The sequence below is a fragment of the Onychomys torridus genome, chromosome 6 (genome assembly GCF_903995425.1).
Source record: "Onychomys torridus chromosome 6, mOncTor1.1, whole genome shotgun sequence".
Lineage (NCBI taxonomy): Eukaryota > Metazoa > Chordata > Mammalia > Rodentia > Cricetidae > Onychomys > Onychomys torridus.
In genome coordinates, this window is record NC_050448.1 from 18205758 (window position 1) to 18227354 (window position 21597).

Here is a 21597-nt window from a genome sequence, read left to right on the forward strand (position 1 = left end):
TGTGTTCATCTTTCTGTGCAGTATTTTTTGTTCTGGTGAACCTTTGGATGGTTATTTCTTTCTGTAACCCCCTCCAGTTTCCATTCTTACCTGTTAGGTGTTTCAGTTAAATGTGAACAAATTAACCACACTCTGTACAATTTTCTGCTTCTTCCCTAGAGTTTGTGCTCATTAATTTGCAAAGAAACCAAATATTGAGACTGGCAGAAGAGGTTGCTGGCACTGTTTGCACACAATCCTTATAGCTTTCCCTTTAGTGTGTTCTGTTGGTTTGAACCTTTGTTTTTAAGTTTTCTGTGCTTGTATTTTGCCTACTTGTATGTCTATGAACCACATGTCTACCTGGGTGCCCATAGAGGCCAGAATCCCCAGTAGCTGGAGTTATAGATAGTTGTGAGAGCCACCATGTTGGTTCTGGGACCGTAGCCCATATCCTGTGGAAGAGCAGCCAGAACTGAGCCATCTCGCCAGCCCCTAGTTTGCTCTTCTAAAGCATACATCACTTTGATCTCTTTGGAGGTCAAAAAATGAGTAAGAAAGACAGTTATGAGTGGTTAATACAAGAGGACATACAATGCTGAGTCATACCATCTCACTAGACAGTGCATTTCTGTGCTAGTCTTTTGTCTGGTAGAGGAAGTGTGGACAGTGACATTTCATGCACTGCATTCCAACCCTATCTCTGCTGTTTACAAGCTGTAATACATTTAATTTGGTGAGTTAATTATTGCTGACACTGTAAAATTGCAATAATAATACTTTCACAGGTTTTAAAGATTATAAATAAAGTTAGATTCTGACATATATAAATGTTTCCTATTCCTGCTATAACAAGTTACACAAAATAGCTCCTCAGACGATACATGTGTTTTCATACTGTAGTTCTGGAAGTCAAAAGTCGGGTGGGTGTTCAGGGTGCCACTAAACTAAATGCAGTATATCTGCAAGCCTGTGCTACTTTCTCTAGGTTATAGAACAGTCTCTTTTGGATTGTTTGTTTGTTTGTTTGTTTGTTTTTGCTCTTGTCTTGAGTGTTCCGTGTTCGTGTCCCCCTCTTCCCCACACATTTGCTTGACTGGCATTGTTCTTACATCTCTCCCACTCAGAGGTCCTTTCTAATTATAGAAATCTGTCCAGATAAACTGGGCTAATTCTCCTGTCAGATCAGATGATAAACCGACCTTAGTTCCACCTGTAACCTTGTCTTGGACCATAACACAGTCAGAACTCAGAGACTAGTAGGCTTTTAGACAGTCAGGCTTATCAGCAAGAAGAAAGGAATGTCATGAGGTATTGGTTGGCCCGGCTCAGATAATTAGGCTGTGAAGAGAGCAGTTCTGTGGGCCAGTCACTTAGCTGCTGGGCTTATTTATTCCTCAGACCTGCTCTAAAGCTCATTAAGACTCTTAAGACTATATCTAGATGCCCTTTGATTCGACACTGATGACAAAGCAGAAACAACACTGAAAACAGAGAAAACCACAAAGATGTCCTTTAACAGGTGAACAGACATGCAACCTGTGATACATACAAACCGTTCACTATCATTATACATTATAACTAAGGAAGTTATTATGCCAGGAAAATACACAGGAGATCCTCATGGGCAGGCTATACTGTATGATTTCAAATATTCTGGAAAAGATAAAAGTAAAAGAGAGTGAAAAGGATAGAGAAAGGAAAGGGTGAGAAGCCAGTGAAAAAGTGTTTTTCAGGACACTGTTACAGTTTGAATGTGAAATGCCCCCACCCCCAACCTCAGGTGTACCCAGGCATTTGAGCCAATCAGTGAGAGATGATTGGGTTGTGATTTTAATCTGTGGGCAGGATTGTAGTCTGATGACATGGGAGGGGAAGAGATAGGTAGTGGAGCCTTGTTGGAAGAAGGAGATCACCTGAGGTTGTGTTGTTCCTAGCCCATTCCTATAGTTCTCTCTGCTTCCTGGCTACCATGAGGTTTGTAGGCTCCAGTCAGGTGCCCTTAGCACCAGGATATTCTGCCTCACCATTGACTGAACCTTTCAAAACTTGGCAACAAAACAAATAATTCCTTCTTGAAATGATTTCTCTTAGGTGTTTTGCATAGGGCCAGAAAGTATGACTAATAGAAACAATGAAGCTAATGCTGTGTGGTAGAGTACACAATGGACCCTAAATGATGTAAGCCATGGGCCTGGAGACAGTCAGTATAGCCTCAGATAGAATCAGTGGACTAATTGGGCAGGATAGGTGATGAAGGTTGCTGTGTGTGTGTATAGGGCAGAGGAGATATGAGCATTCTGTATTTAATGATTAAACTGTGGACTTGAAACTACTCTAAAAAGCACTTTTTTTAAATGTAAGGGGTGGGTGAGAGTTAAAGACGTCTCTCTGAGCCTGTCCTCATCTCCACTGCCAGTTTCCCAGTCTTCTCATTCAGCTTTATCTCTTCAGTGTAGTTGATTAAGCCAGCTTTTCCCTGCCTTTGGGTTTCTTAGTGCCACAAAGCAGATAGATGACTGAAGAGTCGATTCTAATGGAAAGAATCCTATCTTTCTGAAATTGCTATCTCATAACTGAGAACTGCATCCCTGAGGAACTTCTTCTGAAATGCAGGTATACTCCACCCATGGAGGACTACTACGCCGTAGCCCAGGAGGCATTCTTCATTGTTATCCTTCAGATGGGCCTACAGAACAGGGCTATAAGGCTGGTCTTTCAGAAGAGCTGGAGTAGCTGAGGACAGTTTCTTAAAGAAGGCAGACTCATTTGTTTAGGAGCTAACAATTACTAGGATTATTTAAAAATAAATGAGTGGAAGGCCAGAACAGAAAGGGTTAGGGGAAGGAAGAGAGGAAAGAGAAAGGGATGAAAGAATGACACCATGTATTCTGTGTCACGGTTTTGAGGCACCTAGTGGGGTGCTTTACAAGATTTTCTACTTGGACAGAGTAAGATAAGCAATGTTTGGGGCTTTTTAATAAGAGACAATGTACAACAATTATTTGCTTCCTAAGAACTGTAATCACATAGGTGTGTCACCGTCTTATGTTTGCTTAATTTCTGAATTCAAGTCAGGTGGTCTGTAAAGGTTTTACCACCCTGAAATCGGCACAGCATGGTGTCAAGAAAATCTTTCTGGGCACCAGCTTTCTGGTTTCTGTAGCGTGAGACACGTATTACTCCTACCCAGCACTGGGCTACAAAGGATGTCAGAGCAATGTGAGATTCTGCTAAAGGGAGGAGCATTTTAAGTCAGTCTTGGTCCCTGAGTGATGCCATGGTAGTGATGGTTAAGTAGTACTTGACTTCATAATCTTTCATCCATACACTTTGATGTTTATGGTAGTGAGTAGAGGTGCTAGAGAGGAACTCCTATCTTTCAAATAATTCTTCCCTCCTGTTACTGCCATCTTTTCATTCAGCTAATTTTAGAAGAATTAAAAGAACAATTTTTCTTACACAGAATCCCAAATGAAGATCAAGCCAGCTTCATAGGAAGATTTACTACATTCTGGGGAGATAACTACAGTCTGAGGAACAAATGTGGCCCAAAGCCTGTTTTTGTAAAGCCCAAAAGCTAGAAACACATTTACATTTTTAAGTAAATGGAGAAAAATCAACAGATGATTGTGTGACACGTTGTCATTGTTAGGGTTTCTATTGCTGCAATCAAACACCATGACCAAAAAGCAAGTTGGGGAGGAAAGGGTTTATTTGGCTTACACTTAACACATTGCTATTCATCACCAAAGGAAGTCAGGACATGAACTCAAGCAGGGCTGGATCCTGGAAGCAGGAGCTGATGCAGAGGCCATGGAGGATGCTGCTTAGTGACTTGCTCCACATGTATTACTCAACCTGCTTTCTTTAAGAGCCTAGGACCACTGGCCTGGGCATGGCACCACCACGATGGACTGGGCCCTCCCACATTGATCACTGAGAAAATGCCTTATAGCTCGATCTCATGGAGGTATTTCCTCTCTGATGACTCTAGTTTGTGTCAAGTTGACACACAAAACTAGCCAGTACACATGTTAAAAATATATATGTATATATGTGTGTGAAATTCAAATTTCAGTGTCATAAAGTTTCTTGGGAACACATCACACTTGGTCTTTGCATCCTTACCCTTCAGCTGTGACACTCTGCAGGGCAGATCTGTGGCCTACAGGAGGTGCTGGTTTCTTCCCTAAGCCAGGTCTGCCTACGGAAGAGTCACAGAATCATTTTGCCATCTACCAGTCTAATGCTCTTCACCATTCTCTACCCTCACCCGCACACTGGACCTTCCTTCTTCCCTCCCCGTGGCTTCACCGTGCACACACGTGGACACGTCTCATTCTTTTTGCATTGTTTACAGTTACAGTGAAATCCTTTGTGAGTCTGCAGTAAGTGCAGGGGAGTAGCTTTTTGCCTCCCTCCCTGTGGCTTTCCTTCCCTCTATCTTGATGGAGAATTTCTAAGGTGGCTCCTTTTTCCCCAGTATGTTTTTGTTTTCAAGGTGGGAGTTAGATCTGGATACAGTCTTTTACTTCCATGGAAGGTTCTGTGTTAAAAATGTTAACCTACTTGCACATGCCCCAGTTATCTGAGATCGCTTTCACATGGGCTGAGGTTAAGCTTTATTTCTTTTGGCGTATCCCTCCCTCAGCAGACACTTCCTCTTTGCCTTGAAAGGACAAAACGATGTTCAGCTGTCTGGGCTTGGGCCCAGTATTTGATTTATACATTATTTAATTTCCTCCTGAAAATTAGACGCAGGACTCTCAGGAATGGAAGTGAGTAGTTTTCGTTTCAGAACACTTTTAGATTTAATATAATCAGTAGTGGATGTCATCGTGATTGGGGGCGACTAAAGGTGAAACAAAGACAAGTTAATACAAAGGAAAAGTACACGACAGTAGAGAAGAGCTGAGGTTTCTGAATCACTGCTGCTGGGTTGTCTGTTCCACACATGGGGTATGCTCACTGGGCGCCCTCTGGCCTGGGTTAAGTTGCAGTTCCAGAGCATTTCCTCAGAACCACTACTGACTGCCTCTACCTCCACAACTGCACATGCCAGTGTGTATGTGAGTGCTCAGATGATTGGAAATTTTTATATTAGTGATTCATACTAGCAATAACATTTTGTGCCTCATAGGGTTTGGGAGTGGTATAGTCCTCTTGACATGTTCCTCTGAGGTTACAGCCTACCTCCTCTTCGACACCTAAGCCTGTAAGGATCTGGTGCACCTGCTGCCTACACATCCTTGCTGGGACTATTTGCTCACACCTCCCTCCCCACACTGCTGATCTGATCTCACTGTAGCTCTGTCCTCCTGGTAATCAGCCCTAACTAGCCTTAGTTTCCCTGTTGTTCTCACCCCATCTGCCAGATAACCCTTCTGAAGACCTTCAGGCTTCCTGTTCCTTTGTTTCCTCTTTTCATTTAGACCTCTTTTCCCCGGTGTGCTCAGACTTCTGACATTGTGTCACAGAGTTGTCATCTACAAAGTTCACACGTGAGAACTGCTTGGTCGCTTTGCAACAAAAGAACGATAGAGGCTAGGGAAATGGTTCAGTCAGTAAAGTGCTTGCTGCTCAAATATGAGGACTAAGTTCAGTTCCTGGCACCCATATAGAAACTAGGTACAGTGGTGGTCCATGTCTAACCAGCACTGGGGAGGCAGCAATAAGTGGAGAAGGTTGGCCAACCAGGCTAGCTAATTGGTGAGCTCCAGGTTCATTGAAAGATCCTATCTCAAAAGATAAGATGGAGAACCATTGAGGAAGACACATGCATTACGCACATACTTATACAAGCATGCATACACCACACACACAAAATGGATATATTTTAAAGCTTACAAGTTTGTATTGAGCACCATTCATAGCAGTCTTTGGCTGTATGTGACCCATCACCCACAGATTGAACACACCAATGTGGCTTCTCATCTTTTCCGAGTGCCAGCACCTTAGAAGTTTAGAGGGCTGCAGGCAAGCATAGTTGGGAAACTACTAGTCCTAGCAGGCCGCTTCTGACTCCCTTGAAAGTGGTCTATCCTCTACTACTTCTGTGTCTTCCCACAGACCAGCTTCCCAGGGAGTGAACACTGTACATCATCATGGTCCTTTAAAATTCAGGCCCTAAAGAGCTCCTTGGATGTTGTTTAGCTCCCAGCACAAGCTTTCTACTCAAGGTGGTCTAATGGACTAGATAGAGAGCAGTTACTATAGTTGGACATGTGTGCATCTAAGCATCTAAGTCTGGGGCTACCACTTAGCTTTTGTGTGATTTGAGGCCATCCGTTTAAATACATTAAAATCTGGTTTGTTGGTTTTCATTTATTAGTTTTGTTTATATCTGGAGAAGATGTTGTCTGCATGATGGATTGTTGGGAAGCTCAAATGAAGGCCCAGGGCCCTTGAGGCTTCTCAGCCCTGTACACCGAATGGTGGTGCTATTAGTAGTCCTAACTGTCATCATTACTGTTCTCCCTTGCCAGTGTTCCATGTTTCTCATGTCAGCTCATCTTTGCACATTCTAAACAAGCATTGGTGGCTTATTTTCCTATCTGCATTGCACAAATATTGAAGTTTTCCTTCTAATCCATTTCCCATGAGTGTAACACAGTGACTTCTCCCAAATTTTTTCATAAGTGAGTTCTTCTCCCCTAAGGGAAATGTTGGCAATACAGTGTTCATAGAATTCAGAGATGCAAAGTTTACAATTGTATCTTCAAAAGTCATTTTTCTCTTTTGTTAGGACACTGAAGCTTAAAACAAATCAGCTTTTTAATTTACTGCTCTGCAGTTCTTGAGACTTAAAGGACTTGTATATTTATATCTGGTCTGAGTAATTTTGTTTTTATTTTTGTTTGGTTGGTTGGTTGGTTTTTTGTTTGTTTGTTTGTTTTGGAGATAGACTTAATGTGTAGCTCCAGCTGTCCTAGAATTGCTCTGTAGAGTAGACCAGGCCAGCCTCAAACTCAGATAACCACCTGCCTCTGCCTCCTTAGTGTTTGGATTAAAGAATGTACCACCATGCTCAACTAGTAATTCTTTCTTTAATAATAACTACTTTGGTGCCTGTTTGATGGCTCAGCTGGTAAAGGCACCTGCTGCCAAGCCTGAGAATCTAAATCTAAGTCCTGGGACCCACATGGTTAAAGGAGAGAAGCAGTTCCAGCAAGTCGTCCTCTGACCTCCACTATTGTGAGTCTGTTCCCCATTCTAATACACACCACATTCAGATTCACCCCCTCTCAAATATGTCCAGTTTTTAAAAGAGCTTTGTAGTTGATTTATAAATGCTGTCAGAAGTAAAATATTTGAGAAGGTATATCCTAGCATTAAGCTACTTTTTAGTTGTTGTTCCCCCCCCCACACACACACACACACTTTATAAGGTCAGCTAACAGCAAAGTTTTACACTTAAAATACCAGCAGTCTTTCCATCTACATATTTTTTCTTAAATAAATATTCTTTTTTCTCTTTAGCATATTTCTGAAACACAACTTTTCTGCTTTTGAGAAGTAACACTTCTTCACAAATCACACATGGCCAGCTAGCTTGTCATCCTAAAAACTAAGTCTGTAGATGGCTCTGCTGTTCGTTTGAAGGCTCATAGAGTGAAGGCGTGGTGACTCTGTTCCCCACAATCTGAATCTCTGTCTTAGGACAAAGCTGTGCTTGGATTTAGCTTACGACCAGACAGAAGTTCAGAGCCTTTAGCAAACAACACATATTCACATGGAGTACTTTCTTAAAAGTACCAGCATGCTAGCTGCTGAAGGACCACCCTGATCAGTAGGCCACTCAGCAAAGTGGTGGGCCAGGACGTGGGCCCTACTCAGGGCTCGCACTGAGTCCACACTGGAACACTTTGAGAAGTTATATATACTTTCTATGGAGTATAAAATGGTGTCAAAGTTGAGATCTTTAACATTCATTTAGTCTAATCCTATTTGATCGCTAGAATTTTTATTTGGTTTCTATGTTTATGCAACACAATTTTGTAGAACTCTTGCCAACCACAAGCATCAAATAACTAGTCACAGGCAGCTCTTCTTAACCAAAATTTGCACAGTGTTGTACAGTTCAGTGGTACTGAAGGCTGTGGGTAGTTATTTTAGTTTTTGCCAAATCTCTCTTTTCAAACTACTTTTATTTTACTTTTTGTGTGTCTGAGTGTTTTGCCTGTCTGTACACCACATGCTTACTTATGTTGTTCGTATCTGTGGTATATAAGTATGTAATCATCTGGGAATTAGAAGATACACCTGCGCATTACCATGTACATGATAAGTTGATATGGTAGGACCACACTGATTCTAATAACCTCTAAATAAGACAGTTCTGAGCTTCCTTTTGTTTTCTAAGCCCATGGTTGCTGCTCCAGAACTTCTGAGCTCAGAATGAGCTGACCTGAGACAACCCTGAGCCTCATTATTAGCATGGCTCCTGCAACAGAGCATCTGCAGGCATGGTGAGCCCCAGAAGACTGACTAAACTCTAGTAGCCAAGCTAGGAGAAAGGCCAAGTCAGTGCCACATACACATGAAACTCCTTGGAGAAATGTAGAGATAAGCTGTGCCTAGAGCAAGCAAAAGCTTAAAGCCTTGGAAAGCTGGTGAAAGTAAGAGGAAAATGAAAGAGCAGAGGCAAATGGAGAGAGAGTATGATTTTTGAAATTTACCTTTTCCAAAATTTTGGATGAAGAGTGATTTAAAAAAAAAGATACAGGTTAGGAAGCCCTCTGTGACGACAACCACCACCACCACCACCACCAAAATAACAGCCTAGACAGGAAGCCAGTAAAGAGTAGCTCGCCACAGTTGATAGCTTCTGGTAGAGGTGTGGGAGAAAAAGGACTCAGTTCTGTTAAGGGACAAGCCACTAAGAATTTGACCCTGCTCCAGCAAGTATACAGGCAGCAAAAAGTGAACTTCCTTTTTTTTTTTTTTTTTTTTTTTAAATTTTAGTTTTTTATATCTTTTGAGAGAGTCACAAAGGAGGGCAGACATGGAAGGACTGTGACGGGATTGTGATAGGGTGCACGATGTGAAACTTCCAAGAGAATCAGTAAAAATGTGATGTGGAGGGGTGCAGGTTGCAGGGTGATGATGACATAAACCTTTAATTCCAGCACTCAGGAGGTGGATCTCCATGAATTGTTGGCCAGCCTGGTCTACAGAGCTAGTTCTACGATAGCCAGTGTTACACAGAGAAACCATGTCTTGGGGAAGGGGAGTGTTGTATAGTCATATTTATGTTCAGTAAAAGGAAATATTTAACTAGGTTTGGCTCTTCGTCCTGTCTGTCTTAGCACTTTGGCATATCAGTAAGTCTTAAGATAAAAGGGAAAGAAAGGACTGGAAGGAAACAGCTCACATAACTTTTACATGGCACAACTGGGTTTAATAAACTATGCAACTATGAAGGGAATGAGAAACAGTTCTACATATAATGTGAAGTGGGCTCTTAGATACATTTGTTATCTGAAGAGGGTAAGGTGGAGAAAAATGTAGATAGTGTACTATTATTTACCTAAGGAGGTAGGACTAGGAAAGCTTCCCTTTAGAGAGACCATGGCCAAAAACTAGGCATCATGTCATACACTTGTAATTCCAGCACTTGGGCAGTGGAGGTGGAATCTATACAATGCAAGAAGAGAAGTAACTCCCAAAAGTTGTCCTCTACATGTTTGTACAAAACACACACATAAACTAAGTAAATAAATGTGGGGAAAAAATGAAAGGATGAGAAAATACATGGGCCATGAATCAGTCCTTTTAACACAGTGATAAGAGAAATATGTGAGCTATGAATTCCAGTAGATGGGAGCTATACTCACTCAATGCAGTTGCTGTAAGTATTTTAATCCCAACTCAAACGTTTGTTGCTAATTGGCAAGATTTTAGTACTGACTGATTATTGATAATATTAAGGACTGTTTACAGTTTTTAAGGTGGCAAAGTATTGTTTTAATTATTTTAAAGGTGTGTACTAAAGTATTTAGTAATTAGGTAGTCTGATTCTGGTTTTTTGTTTTGTTTTGTTTTTTTTATCAAATGTCTTCCTAGGGATTAAGAGAATGAAAATCAGTCAAGAGTATGTCAGTGTAAAAGCAAGTGAACATGTGCTCTCTGTGTTCTTTCTTTCTTTCTTTCTTTCTTTCTTTCTTTCTTTCTATTTATCTATCTATCTATCTATCTATCTCTATCTCTGTCTCTCTCTCTCTTTCTCCTCCTCCCCAGCCCCAGTGGGTGTGGATGTGTGTAAGTTTTCCATAGTTAAATACTAGGTTTCCATAGAGTGTATGATTATTCTCTCCCTAAATGGTCATTGATAACTTAAGTCCCCTCCATCTCCCCTTTTACCTCTTATTGAGAGAAAGTGGGTAATGTAGGTGGAGTTTTTCTGTGTCCTGGCAGTCATTCCCAAATAAGCACAAGAGACTTAATATTAATTATAAATGCTCAGCCAGTAGCTTAGGCTTGTCTCCAGCCAGCTCTTACAACTTAAATTAACCCATTTCTATTCATCTATATGCTGCCCTGAGACTTGTTTACCTCATCTATAAACTTTTCATGTTGCTTCCTCTGTGTCTGGTTCCCAATGCCCCAAACTCCACCCTCCTTCCCAGCATTCTTTCTGCCTTGGAAATCCTGCCTAGCTATGGGCCAATTAGCTTTTTATTAACAGTGGGATCAACACATTTTCACAATGTACGGAAGGATTATTCCACAGCAGGGTCAGCTTCTAGAGTGGATATAGCTGTTGTGAAAGACATTTGCTATCATTTTCCATGCAGTCAGAGGTCTTTATCTTGGGATGTTGTCCACTTCATTCTTCTTTTTAAGCCCTGTCAACATGCATTTCCTATTACATGTATAATCTTAATTAACTTTAGAGACTGTCTCCATATAAAATTTTCATAAACTTCCTAACTGAAGAGCCTCACATTACAACTTTGGAATCCATCTATTTTGACCACTTCCCCCAACAAAAAGATAGTATATGTTTCCTTTCTATGCAGACATCTCTGGTTGCCAAGAAAAAGAATGAATTTAACATAAAGAAAGCTGCTTCTAACTGACTGTGACACATTACTGGAATTGATTTCAAAAGACTATCTTAACTTTTTCTATATCCTCCTTAAGAATTTTCAAAGTTATTGATTGGGTCCCTCAAGGATATTCAGCCAAATGATTTGAATGTTGTTTGTGGCCTGGAAATCAGTTGTATGGCCCTGGTGTTAATGTTACCTGGACAAGTAGAGTCCTAATGGCATACACAACACCAGTTTCTGGAACTAAGCACTGCTTTCAGAAGGGCATAAATTGCAGTGTGGCACACAGCACTTCACTTTGAAGCATTGTGTTACCAGAGCTGTAAGAGAGGAAGGAGTGTGTGTAAGGAGTGCATGTTGGCAGATGCAGAAAGAAGCAGAGGCCTGGCTCAAGTCACCAGCCAGTTCAAGGATCTTTTTTTTTTTTTTAGAGCTGAGGATTGAACCCAGGGCCTTGTGCTTGTTAGGCAAGCGCTCTACCACTGAGCTAAATTCCCAACCCCAAGTTCACGGATCTTATTCCCACCCAGAACAACTGCCACATCATCACAAAGTGACAGAACAAACAATTTTACTTTGTATGTGCCCACATCAGGCCATTCAAGACTTTTTGGTCACTTGAACTGTTCAGATGAGTACTTTTGGTGCCAACCAGCTGTGATCTGTAGAACACAGGAAGTATGTGTGGTTGTTTGCGCCACCATCGAGGGGAGAACAAAGTATCCAGAGCAGTGGACGAGGGCCGCTTGTGATGATGGCATGCATCTACAGACCTCTTCTCATGGAGACGAATGCCTGGTGGCATTCTGGGCCATTTCCAGTTGGCCCTTTGAAGCCTGCCTCCCCCATACTTAGTTTCTTTTGGTTTTTCGAGACAGGGTTTCTCTGTGTATCTTTGTGCCTTTCCTGGAGCTCACTTGGTAGCCCAGGCTGGCCTCAAACTCACAGAAATCCTCCTGCCTCTGCCTCCCGAGTGCTGGGATTAAAGGCTTGCGCCACCACCACCCGGCCCATACTTAGTTTCCAATAGACCCAGTCTGTCCTAAAAATTCTTTCTTTAATTTAGGTTACATTTCTGCCCCTGGCTGTTGAGTCCTAGTAAACCACAGGTATAACAACTAATTGCATATGTTTGGAGAAATAAATTGAAGCAGAAACTAGAGTGGCATGCAGGTGCAGTGTGAGGTCACTCCTGAGTATCTTTTGAGTACAACTTTCCTGTTTGTATTTTCAGTGTACCTCTTCTTTCTTCTCCCTGTCCTCTGATGTCTCCCCCTGGTGCCTAGATTCATCTCCCCTCCTTCTCTCTCTGCCTGGAAGTCCTGCCTAACCTCTTCCTGCCTAGCTGTTGGCCATTCAGCTCTTTATTAAACCAATCAGAAGGAGCCTTGGCAAAGACACATCTTCAGTGTACAAAACGATTATTCCACAACATTGAATAGCAGTAGAAAAGGACACCTGGTATCAGCCTAAGCCTCCATGGGCACATGCATGTGCACACACCCACATGAACACATAATACATCATATACTCATACACACAAAGAAGTCCCAATACAGATTTTAAGCACAAGGGTTAAGAGAAAAAGAGGCACTCTGAAAGAAAATGAGGCATACCCCAGAGTATGGGTGTTGGTTTCTCAAAGATGGGTCTCACTTTCCTATATATAGTTATATATAGGATTTGGGGTGATTTTTGGTTGGTTTTGAAGTTGATATCTTCAAAGGGTTGCTGAGGAATTAAATGAGATCATAAAGTGGTCCCTGTGGTGTACCTGAGAGGATTACAGGTGACAGAGCAAAAGTCTAGGTCATGAGGAAGGAAACATTAGGGCTCTTCACTGTAAGCCAGGTTCACAGTCTCGCTGGAGATTCCCAAGAGTGTCTTAAGAGAGCAGTAAGGCCATACTTGAAGGTCATGCAGGCTTACGCCTTAAGTATGGTTCACTAATATCTTAAGTGAAATGGCTAGTATATGAAAGCAGTATTTTTTTTCCTCAGTGTCAACAACCTTCACAGCAAATGTCTCTTTTCTCAGCTGGAGAGATGCTCCAACCAGACTCAAGGGTGATGATGGGCTCCTTTTCCTTCATGTCCCCATAATTCTCCCTTTGTGATGTGACTCAGTGAGGCTTAAGGAGGTTTGAAATGTGGTTACTATAAAATAGTGTAGTAGTTTTTAACCTCTTTTAGGTCATGAGACCTTTATATTCTGTGATGAGAGCTTTGAACACACTGGAGTCTGGACAAGTAGCAATGTTTATTGCTAGTGGGTGTTTTCTCAGGCTTCAGCTATATGCTAAGGCCCATCTAGATAGCCATGGATTAGTGTATGGTCAACAGTAGTACACAGAGCTGGTGAGATGCCACTTGAAATATTGATAAGTGTATTATAGAAAGATAACTTTTTATTATTTGAATGTTAAGCAGCATGGTGTCAGCTTCTATACAAATGTCTTGTAAAACATTATAAGCATTACCAGTCAGAGGAAAAACACCAGGATATATGGAATATATCCTGGATATTTGAGGATATCTTAGCTGGTGAAAACTGTGTACCTTCATGTAATTTAAACGTATTTCTATCCTGGGAGAGCATCCTTTCTTTCAGAAAACTACACTATCAATAGAGTGACACATATGAAGTAAGTATGAGGTAGTGGTATTGTCTTCTCCCTCTGACGGGTGCTGGTGCTATACTTTATTTGCTTGTCCCAGGACCTATCTATAGCTCCCCCTTAGCTGACTCTGAGTTATCCAGCTTCTCTCTCCTCCTGCTTAACAAAAATAGCCATAAATACCATACCATGCTAAAAAATTATTTCAGGATAGGGCAGCATGTCCCTCTAACTAAAACACTTGGGATGCTAAGGCAGGAAAAAAAAAAAAAAAATCACCATGAAGTTGAGGCCAGCCTGGGCTGTGTAGCAAAACTGTCTTGATTGAGTGTAAAAAGTGATCTCCAGTCAGTAGCTGATCATCAGGCCAGCCCACAGGCAAGAGAATGACTGGCAATAAAGATGGGAACATTGTGCATATTAAAACTACCTCAACAGCAGCTCCTGCCATGCACACTTCCAGAAGAGTGACATAGAGGATCAGACACTCCAGATAGATCAGGGAGGCCAGGAGCTACATAAAGAGACCCTGTCTCAAAAACTATGGTGCCTGTTTCAGGGCTCTCTCAGCCAGAAAGGTCTCATAAATGACACAGCATCATAGAGTGGTTGTTGTGCCCAGGATGATGGTGCTTTTTTACTCTAGGTAATGAGTTATCTTGGGGACAACTGAAAAGGCAAAAGTTAGCTCATGTGTGTCTTCAGACAAAATGAACTTCAGCAGCAGGTCTAACATGCTAATCCTTATGTCTGGGAAGTAGAACAGAGCTGAGCCTGCAAGAACTTCACAGAACAGTAGGGAATAGCCATTTAGCACAGATAACTAAACCTTGACAGTTGTGATAGTTGGGACAGTACAAGCAACAGGCAGGCAGTTAGCCTCTGAAACCAGAGGTATGTGTGGGCCATGAAACACCTGCCACTTAGACACTAGCCCTACACTGAAGGAAGACTAGAGGAGCGGCCCTGTGCACGCCATGAGCTTGGGGTTTTACTGCTATGTTCCCTGGAGCCTGCTACCTTGAAAGCAGTCAGATTCCTTGAGTGACGTGACCTGGGCTCCTGCCAACTGGTCCATCTCAGCACTGCACTGGAGTGGCTCCTGACCTGTTCATTCTGTGATGGTTTTCTTTGCAAAACCAAAAAGACCCCCTTTTTATCTTAGGATGGTTCCCTTGAAGCTAGTAATAGTTAAAATTCCATAGGAACAAATAATATTCCAGATCTTTCCAGCCCAGAAATTCTACAGGATAGTTGATCTGTGTGTAAATTTTCTTTTGTGTTTTCTTTTGTCTTGAGATGGGGGGGGGGGGGTTCTCCACTGTAGCCCAGGCTGGCCTCAAACTAAGTCTTTCTGCCCCAGCCTTCCCAAGTGCCCAGATCATGTGTAAATTTGAAAAAAGCAAAAAACTGTTGTAGGCATTTCTTTGTGATAAATGATGAAAGGTTGTACTCCAAATGCAAAATTTTTTAACCGTGTCCCAAAGACCTCAGAGTAACTTTTAATCAGCAAAATTAAGCCACCAATTGTTTTCCCCATCTCTAGCATCAAGTGTGAATGTGTGTTTACAGAAATTTCTGTTTTATTTTGAGCGGAGTGCTATGCATGGCATTCTAGATATATGACTTTAAGCCCAGATGGAGTAACTGTGGTGAAGATTGTTTTGCAAGGGAATTCAGCCTAAAAGCATAGTCAGGTAATAAAAGCTCTAAACTTCAATTCTTGCCTCACCACTTACAAGTTTTTTCAGTGAAGAAACATTTTAAAGGATAAGTGCTGTGAGCGACCCTTAATTAATTAATTCCATTTTGCAACACAGTGTGGTTCTCTGAGCTGCTGGTGGTGGTGCCGGGCTCGCCTCGGTGTGTCTGTTGAAGTCCTAGTTCATCTGTCCCTACTCTCGACGAGCCTGCTGCGCTGCCCCGACCCACCTTTCAAGCTCGTCTTAAAGCGGCGGTTCAGCTGCTCAATGGCCCTCCCTCCCTCCCTCCCATCCACAGGAGCATAATCTCCCAGGTAGCCTCCTTGAAACACCTCAGAGCATGCTGTTCACAAACAGCAAGACACCACTCTCACTGGGCTCCTAATCCTCCGGCACACAGGGAAGGAGGCCACAAGGCTGTGAAAGTGAAAAGAAAAGAGAAGCGGCGGGCCGGGCGCGCCAGGACAGCACAATGTCCGCGGTGCTCCAGCGGCTGCGCCACAATCGGCGCCAGCTGCGGCCCAATTAAGCTCAACAGGCCACAGGTGTTCCAAACAGAAGACTCTGAACAAAACTCCTTTCTGAGAATACCTAAGAATTTTTAAGCACCGAGGCCTGTTTCTTTCGGTGGATTTTTTAAAAGCTATTTACTACACTCGAAATACAAAGAAGCTGAGATTAGGCCTCACTGGATGGTGTGCTTTCTTCCTGCCAAACAGCAGGAGTAGCACAGACAGCTTCTGTGCCATTGTAGGTTCAGTGTGCAGCTGCAAGGAAAGGAAGATGTCTGTCCTCAGTGCAGCCTGAAGCCTGAGTGGGCAGCTCACCAGCTCCAGCAAGGAGCAACAGTATGTCTGTGCCTTTGCACCCTGAAATCGCCATCACTCGGGTGCATAAGAAGTTGAACTACAATGTTTTAAGCCATCCTGGAGAGTACTGTTAAGCAGGATATGAATTCAGCTATCAAGAAATACTTTTCCAAAGGAGAAGGGTGGTGGTTGAGATGTAGCTCAGTTGGTACAGTGTTTGCCCTGCATGAAGGAAACCAGGGTTTGACCTCCAGCACAGATGGACATGATGGGGTTTACTTGAGGTCCCAGCACAGGGGAGGTGGAGGCAAGGAAATCAGCATCATCCTCAGCTACCTGCAGATTGAAAGCCAGTTAAGGATACATAAGATCCTGGTGGGTGGAGGATCGTTTGGATGACCTGAAGATGTGTATCTTGGTGGTAGAGCACATGAAACACAGGTACTCCATTCCACCACCAAAATATAAGTTCATTAGTTTGTTTTTTTAAAGGAGCTAGAGAGGTAGCTGAGTGGTTTGGTTCCTTGCTGCTGTGTTTGGTTCCCAGCACCCACAAAGATCCAGAACTCTAGTTTCAAGGGATTCAACTCCTTCTTCTGATCTCTCAGGCACCAGGCAAACACATGGTGCATATACATACATGCAGGCAAAACACTCTTAGGCATAAAACAAACCTTAAAAAAAGGTAGCCGGGCATGGTGACACACACCTTTAATTAATCCTAGCACTGGAGAGATAGAGGCAGGTGGATCTGTGTGGTGTGAGTTCAGTCCAGCCTGGCCTACAGAGTGAATTCCAGGAAAGGCTTAAAGCTACACAGAGAAACCCTGTCTTGAGGGGGAAAAAAAAATGGGGGGGGGGGAATCCAAAGTCACCTAGTCCTCTTCTGGCCCATTTAAACCTGGCTCTATTACCTCTGCACCTACTTACTCTCTCTATCCAGTCTAAGGTCTGCAGGGTGGCTCACCTATTGATTGTGTCATTTTGAGGATACAGTGCTCACTGAGCTAGTTTATCAGAAAAGTTATCTAAAAACTTAATGCTTACAGGCAGGAAGCAGCTCCTGCTCCCTCACCCACCCACCCAACCCCATGCTTCCAGCCACTTGTGTGCATGCTTCCCTGATGTCATTGTCACTATGCTGGTCTGGTAGCAGAAAACATATTCACCTAGGCCATGCCCGGAAACAGAAGCAACTACTTAAGTTACTGATTCTGATGCTAAATGCATCAGTTCCAGTGTGAAGCTGAAACAAACAGGAGGAGGAGGAGGAGGGGATAAAATCCAGGAAACTACCAAGCATGGTCAAGTTGCCCTTCCTGCTGACTACTTCTTACTAGACAGCAATGGCCTTGGCTTATTGTTTAGCTTGGTTTTTAAAAGCACTGCTGTCTGCTCAGAAATTGTGTTGGTTCTGATTTTTGCTGCTGTCCTGCTTCTATTTTGCTAAGCTGAGACACCTGTTCAAACCCTGCTTCTCTGGTGGATTGAGGGAAGAACCATAGGCAGCTATGTGTAAGAGGTTTCATGTTGTTTTCCACGGTGCAAGTCCGACTTTGTTCTTTATGGCGTTCAGAATTGCACACAATTTCCCCATTCACTTGTCAGCAGCCTTCTCATCCTGGGACGCTGCTTCCTCATGCTGCTTCCAAGCACACACAGAAAATGCAGTTCATACTCACTCTCTGAGCCTCTGTCTACACTGCTCACTACTTTCCTCACTTAAAAAGTCTCACTATTAGGTGAACCTGTTGATTTGTAGATGTTTTTAGTAACAGACATTTCCTCTTAGGTGTCCATCTCAAATTCACTCTTTTACATGGTGTTCCTGTTGGTCTTGTGTTTTTGTTAGGAAACTGGTCAGCAGATATATTTTAACTGCTGAATGAATGAAAAGAAAATTTGTGATGTATAGACACCAAATAAAGTGTGTGGTAGCCGCTGAAGTAAAAATATCTTAGTCTGGATCTGACAGTAAGATCTTAGCACAATCCAATAGTTTTTGTCTCATTTTCTTATTCCCACAAACATGTTTTCAGCCTCACAGCAAGGCACATACGAAAGTTTAGGTATTGATTATTTAGTCAAAACTGACTATTACGCGTTTATAGCCTATTGACAAAAGAGGCTCTCCCACACACCCCCACCACCCAGTTCTGGCTGCTTGCTGATAATAACTCCTTTAAAATACATAGCCTGCACTGTCGGGGTAGGGCAGGGTGCTAAAGAAATTCAGGCTGGCTTCTTTGAAAATCATCTTTGCTAAAGAAGTTAAATTCAAGTGGCTAAGGATTTTGTTTCTGAGCAGGTTAATCTAATATTCCCAACTGTGAGTCAAATTGACCCATTTATCTACACATCTTCTCAGTAGAGTTCTCCTGTGGCCTCATGGGAAAAAGGGAAAAGTGAAATGAATCCCTGCTGCTGAAACAATCCTAGACTTGTCTGGTTTGGGGCATGATGGGTGGTGCATGTGTGCTTTGTAGAAACAGGTGATCAGTCCAGACCTCAAACACAAGCTCATCTCATGGGGCTTTCTTTTTATAGACTTAATTATGTAAGCTACCAGACAAAAAAACCAAACCTTAAGTTGAGTAACTCCCACAGGGATATGCTCATGATGCAGAATCACACCACATGTCAGAAGCTACACCCAGTATGAAGTCTTACCAACATGTCTGCCTGAATGTAACCTGAACAAGGACAACACCTATAGACATGCTAACATGGAAGGCCCACAAGGAACTAAATAATGCTCAGAGCACACCAGTTGGTCATCCAGTTACAAATGGTCAGCCCTGAAAACATACGTACAAATAAGACTATACAGACTGAGCAAGTTGTACACACACACACACACACACACACACACACACACACACACACACTCACACTCTAATAACAGAAATAATAGAATCTGTGAACTTGAAAGAGGGTGGTGGAATACATGGGAGGTTTCAGAGAGAGGAACAGGAGGAGGAAAGATGTAATTATGTCAAAAATGAAAGACTTTTTTAAATGTCACACCACAGATAAATATGTTGAAAATAGTTTGTCAACAAAGGAGTGCTGACTGCTTTCTCCCTCCTTTGACTTGTTCAATTTCAGATCATAGCTCTCTGCAAGGAGGCTGCCCTTCTAGCCCTGGAAGAAGACATTAAAGCTGACCGCATTATGAAGAGGCATTTCACTCAAGCCTTGAGCATTGTGACACCTAGAATCCCAGAGTCACTGATGCGCTTTTATGAAGATTACCAAGAGAAGAGTGGGCTACACACAGCCTAAGAAATACATACTTATATGCGTATATTTTGTAGAGAAAAGTTTTGTTTGCAAATTTTGTCTTGAGAGTGTTTACAGTTTCTTAATAGGTAAATGTTTGAAATATCCTCCCTGGAATTGAAGAGCCTCACCTAAATGTTTTTGAATCGTTCAAGTACAATAAACATATCTCTGGGCATGAGTTCAAACCAGTTTTACATTTTGATTTTCAACAACATACATTCATCCCTTGTATTATTTCTTTACTGCAGAATTCACCAGGTCTTTGCTTATAGATAGGATTTTATGATAGGTTGGCCTCCAACTCCGTATAGCTGGAGGTGAACATCAACTTCTGAATCTGTTGCCTCTGCTTTCCTAGTGCTGGACCTTGAACCCAGGGCCCTGCACATGCTAGACAAGTGCCCTACCAGCCAAGCCATGTTTCCTCTCCCAAATCTGCACTCTGAAATGCCAGCCAGGTTTAGTTCCAGATGTGTAGTTCTCATTGCTGTTGGCACCTGCATTTATAGCCAGAAAGCATGAAATTTTCACATATAGGCTTAGAAAATTTAAAGTGTAGGTCCATCCAGTTTGAGGCTAAAAGTGGACTCCCAACTTTTGGTACTATTCTGTAAGGAAATCAGAGTGTATGCCAGTTTTAATGTACACCTGTGTACAAGTTGTCCGTTAATCTTTTCAGTTAAAAAGAAAACCTAAGAATCAAACAGGGCTGTTGAGATGACTTAGCGAATAAAGGCATTTGCTACCAGCCCTAACAACCTGAGTTTGGTCTCTGGTGGACAGAGAGAACCCATCAGGTTGTCCTTTGACCTTTTCATATGTGCACCATAGCATGAACACACACACACACAAATAAATGTTATTTAAAAATTAACAAAATTACAAATTTTACCTTGAATTCTGTTGGATTACGTTGTATTCTAAATATGTATGTTTATGCCTCTAGTTAAATATTCAAAATTCCTTGACACTTTAAGATTGCGTAAATTCTCTTGAAAAAACTGGCCGGGAAGTGGTGGTGTGGTGTTAGTGCAAAAAAAAGGAGATGGAAGGTAAGAGTTCAAAACGATTTTTTAAGAGTCAGGTAGATCTTTGTGAGTTTGAGGCCAGCCTGGTCTACAGAGCGAGATCCAGGAAAGGTGCAAAACTACACAGAGAAACCCTGTCTCGAAAAACCAAAAAAAAAAAAAAAAAAGATTTTAGAGCCAGGCAATGGTGGCGCACGCCTTTAATCCCAGCACCTGGGAGGCAGAGGCAGGCAGATCTCTGTGAGTTCGAGGCCAGCCTGGTCTACATAATTCCAGGACAGCCAGGGCCACACAGAGAAAACCCATCTTGGGGTAGGGGTGGGGACAACAAAACAGAACAAAACTCTGTCCAGGTGATCCCTGATCAATGAGAACCTAGCAGCTAGTGTTTGGAAATCTGAAAGACAATTGTGTGACTGAAGATAGTCTGAAGAAGTGAGGAAGCCACATCACAGCTGTTCATCCTGTCATTGTCTGATAACACTTGGCAAGACAGCATTGGTCACAAGTTCATAATACCACTTAAGAAAAATGTTACTATTTAATACTGTGCTGTCAAATATAAGTATTATATTTATTTAAATGAAATAATATCAAAATTTCATCAGCCATATTAGGCATACTTTAATGTGACCATATAGATAAATACCATCATTCAGATAGTTTGGTTGGATACTGATAACTTACAAATTACCTTTATAACTGGGCACAGTGGTACATACCTATAATCCCAGCTTTGGGGAGGTAGAAGTAGGGGATTATGAGCTCAAGGCCAGCCTGGGCTACATGAGACACTGGTATTAGGATAAAGAAATTAAGCTTACACATTGAGATAAACAAAGCCTCAAAACTACTTTTGTGCTCTCCACTTTCATTTTAGTTATTTGTGAATAAAATTATGGGAAGGAAGGACCTCACTTTCTTCCCACGTGTGACTCAGAATACAAGAAGATAAGAGAAAAGCTAACTTTCCAAAGACTGGGCAAGAATCTGAAGAGAACACCTCTCCTCATGAAGTACAAACCAGAACTTGACTTGAGTCAGGTGGGGGAAAGAAAGCTGTTGATCTTGACTAACAAAGCAGAGTGGGTGTTGTCACCACATGGGAAGCTGGAGTTG

The 21597-nt window shown here is 42.2% G+C and overlaps 1 protein-coding gene across 4 annotated transcripts in view; it reads left to right on the forward strand.

Annotated features, from left to right (window-relative positions):
• The window catches only part of Spata5 (spermatogenesis associated 5), a 169124-nt gene extending 149489 nt beyond the window's left edge, over positions 1-19635 (forward strand). For all 4 annotated transcript variants that reach the window (XM_036191511.1, XM_036191509.1, XM_036191512.1 and 1 more), the window contains one exon: positions 19274-19635. Coding sequence is in view for 3 of the 4 variants with exons in the window: in XM_036191509.1 (XP_036047402.1) it covers positions 19274-19450 (177 nt within the window). In the remaining variant the exon portion in view is untranslated. The remainder of the gene's footprint in view (positions 1-19273) is intronic.
• Positions 19636-21597: the final 1962 nt, after the last annotated feature.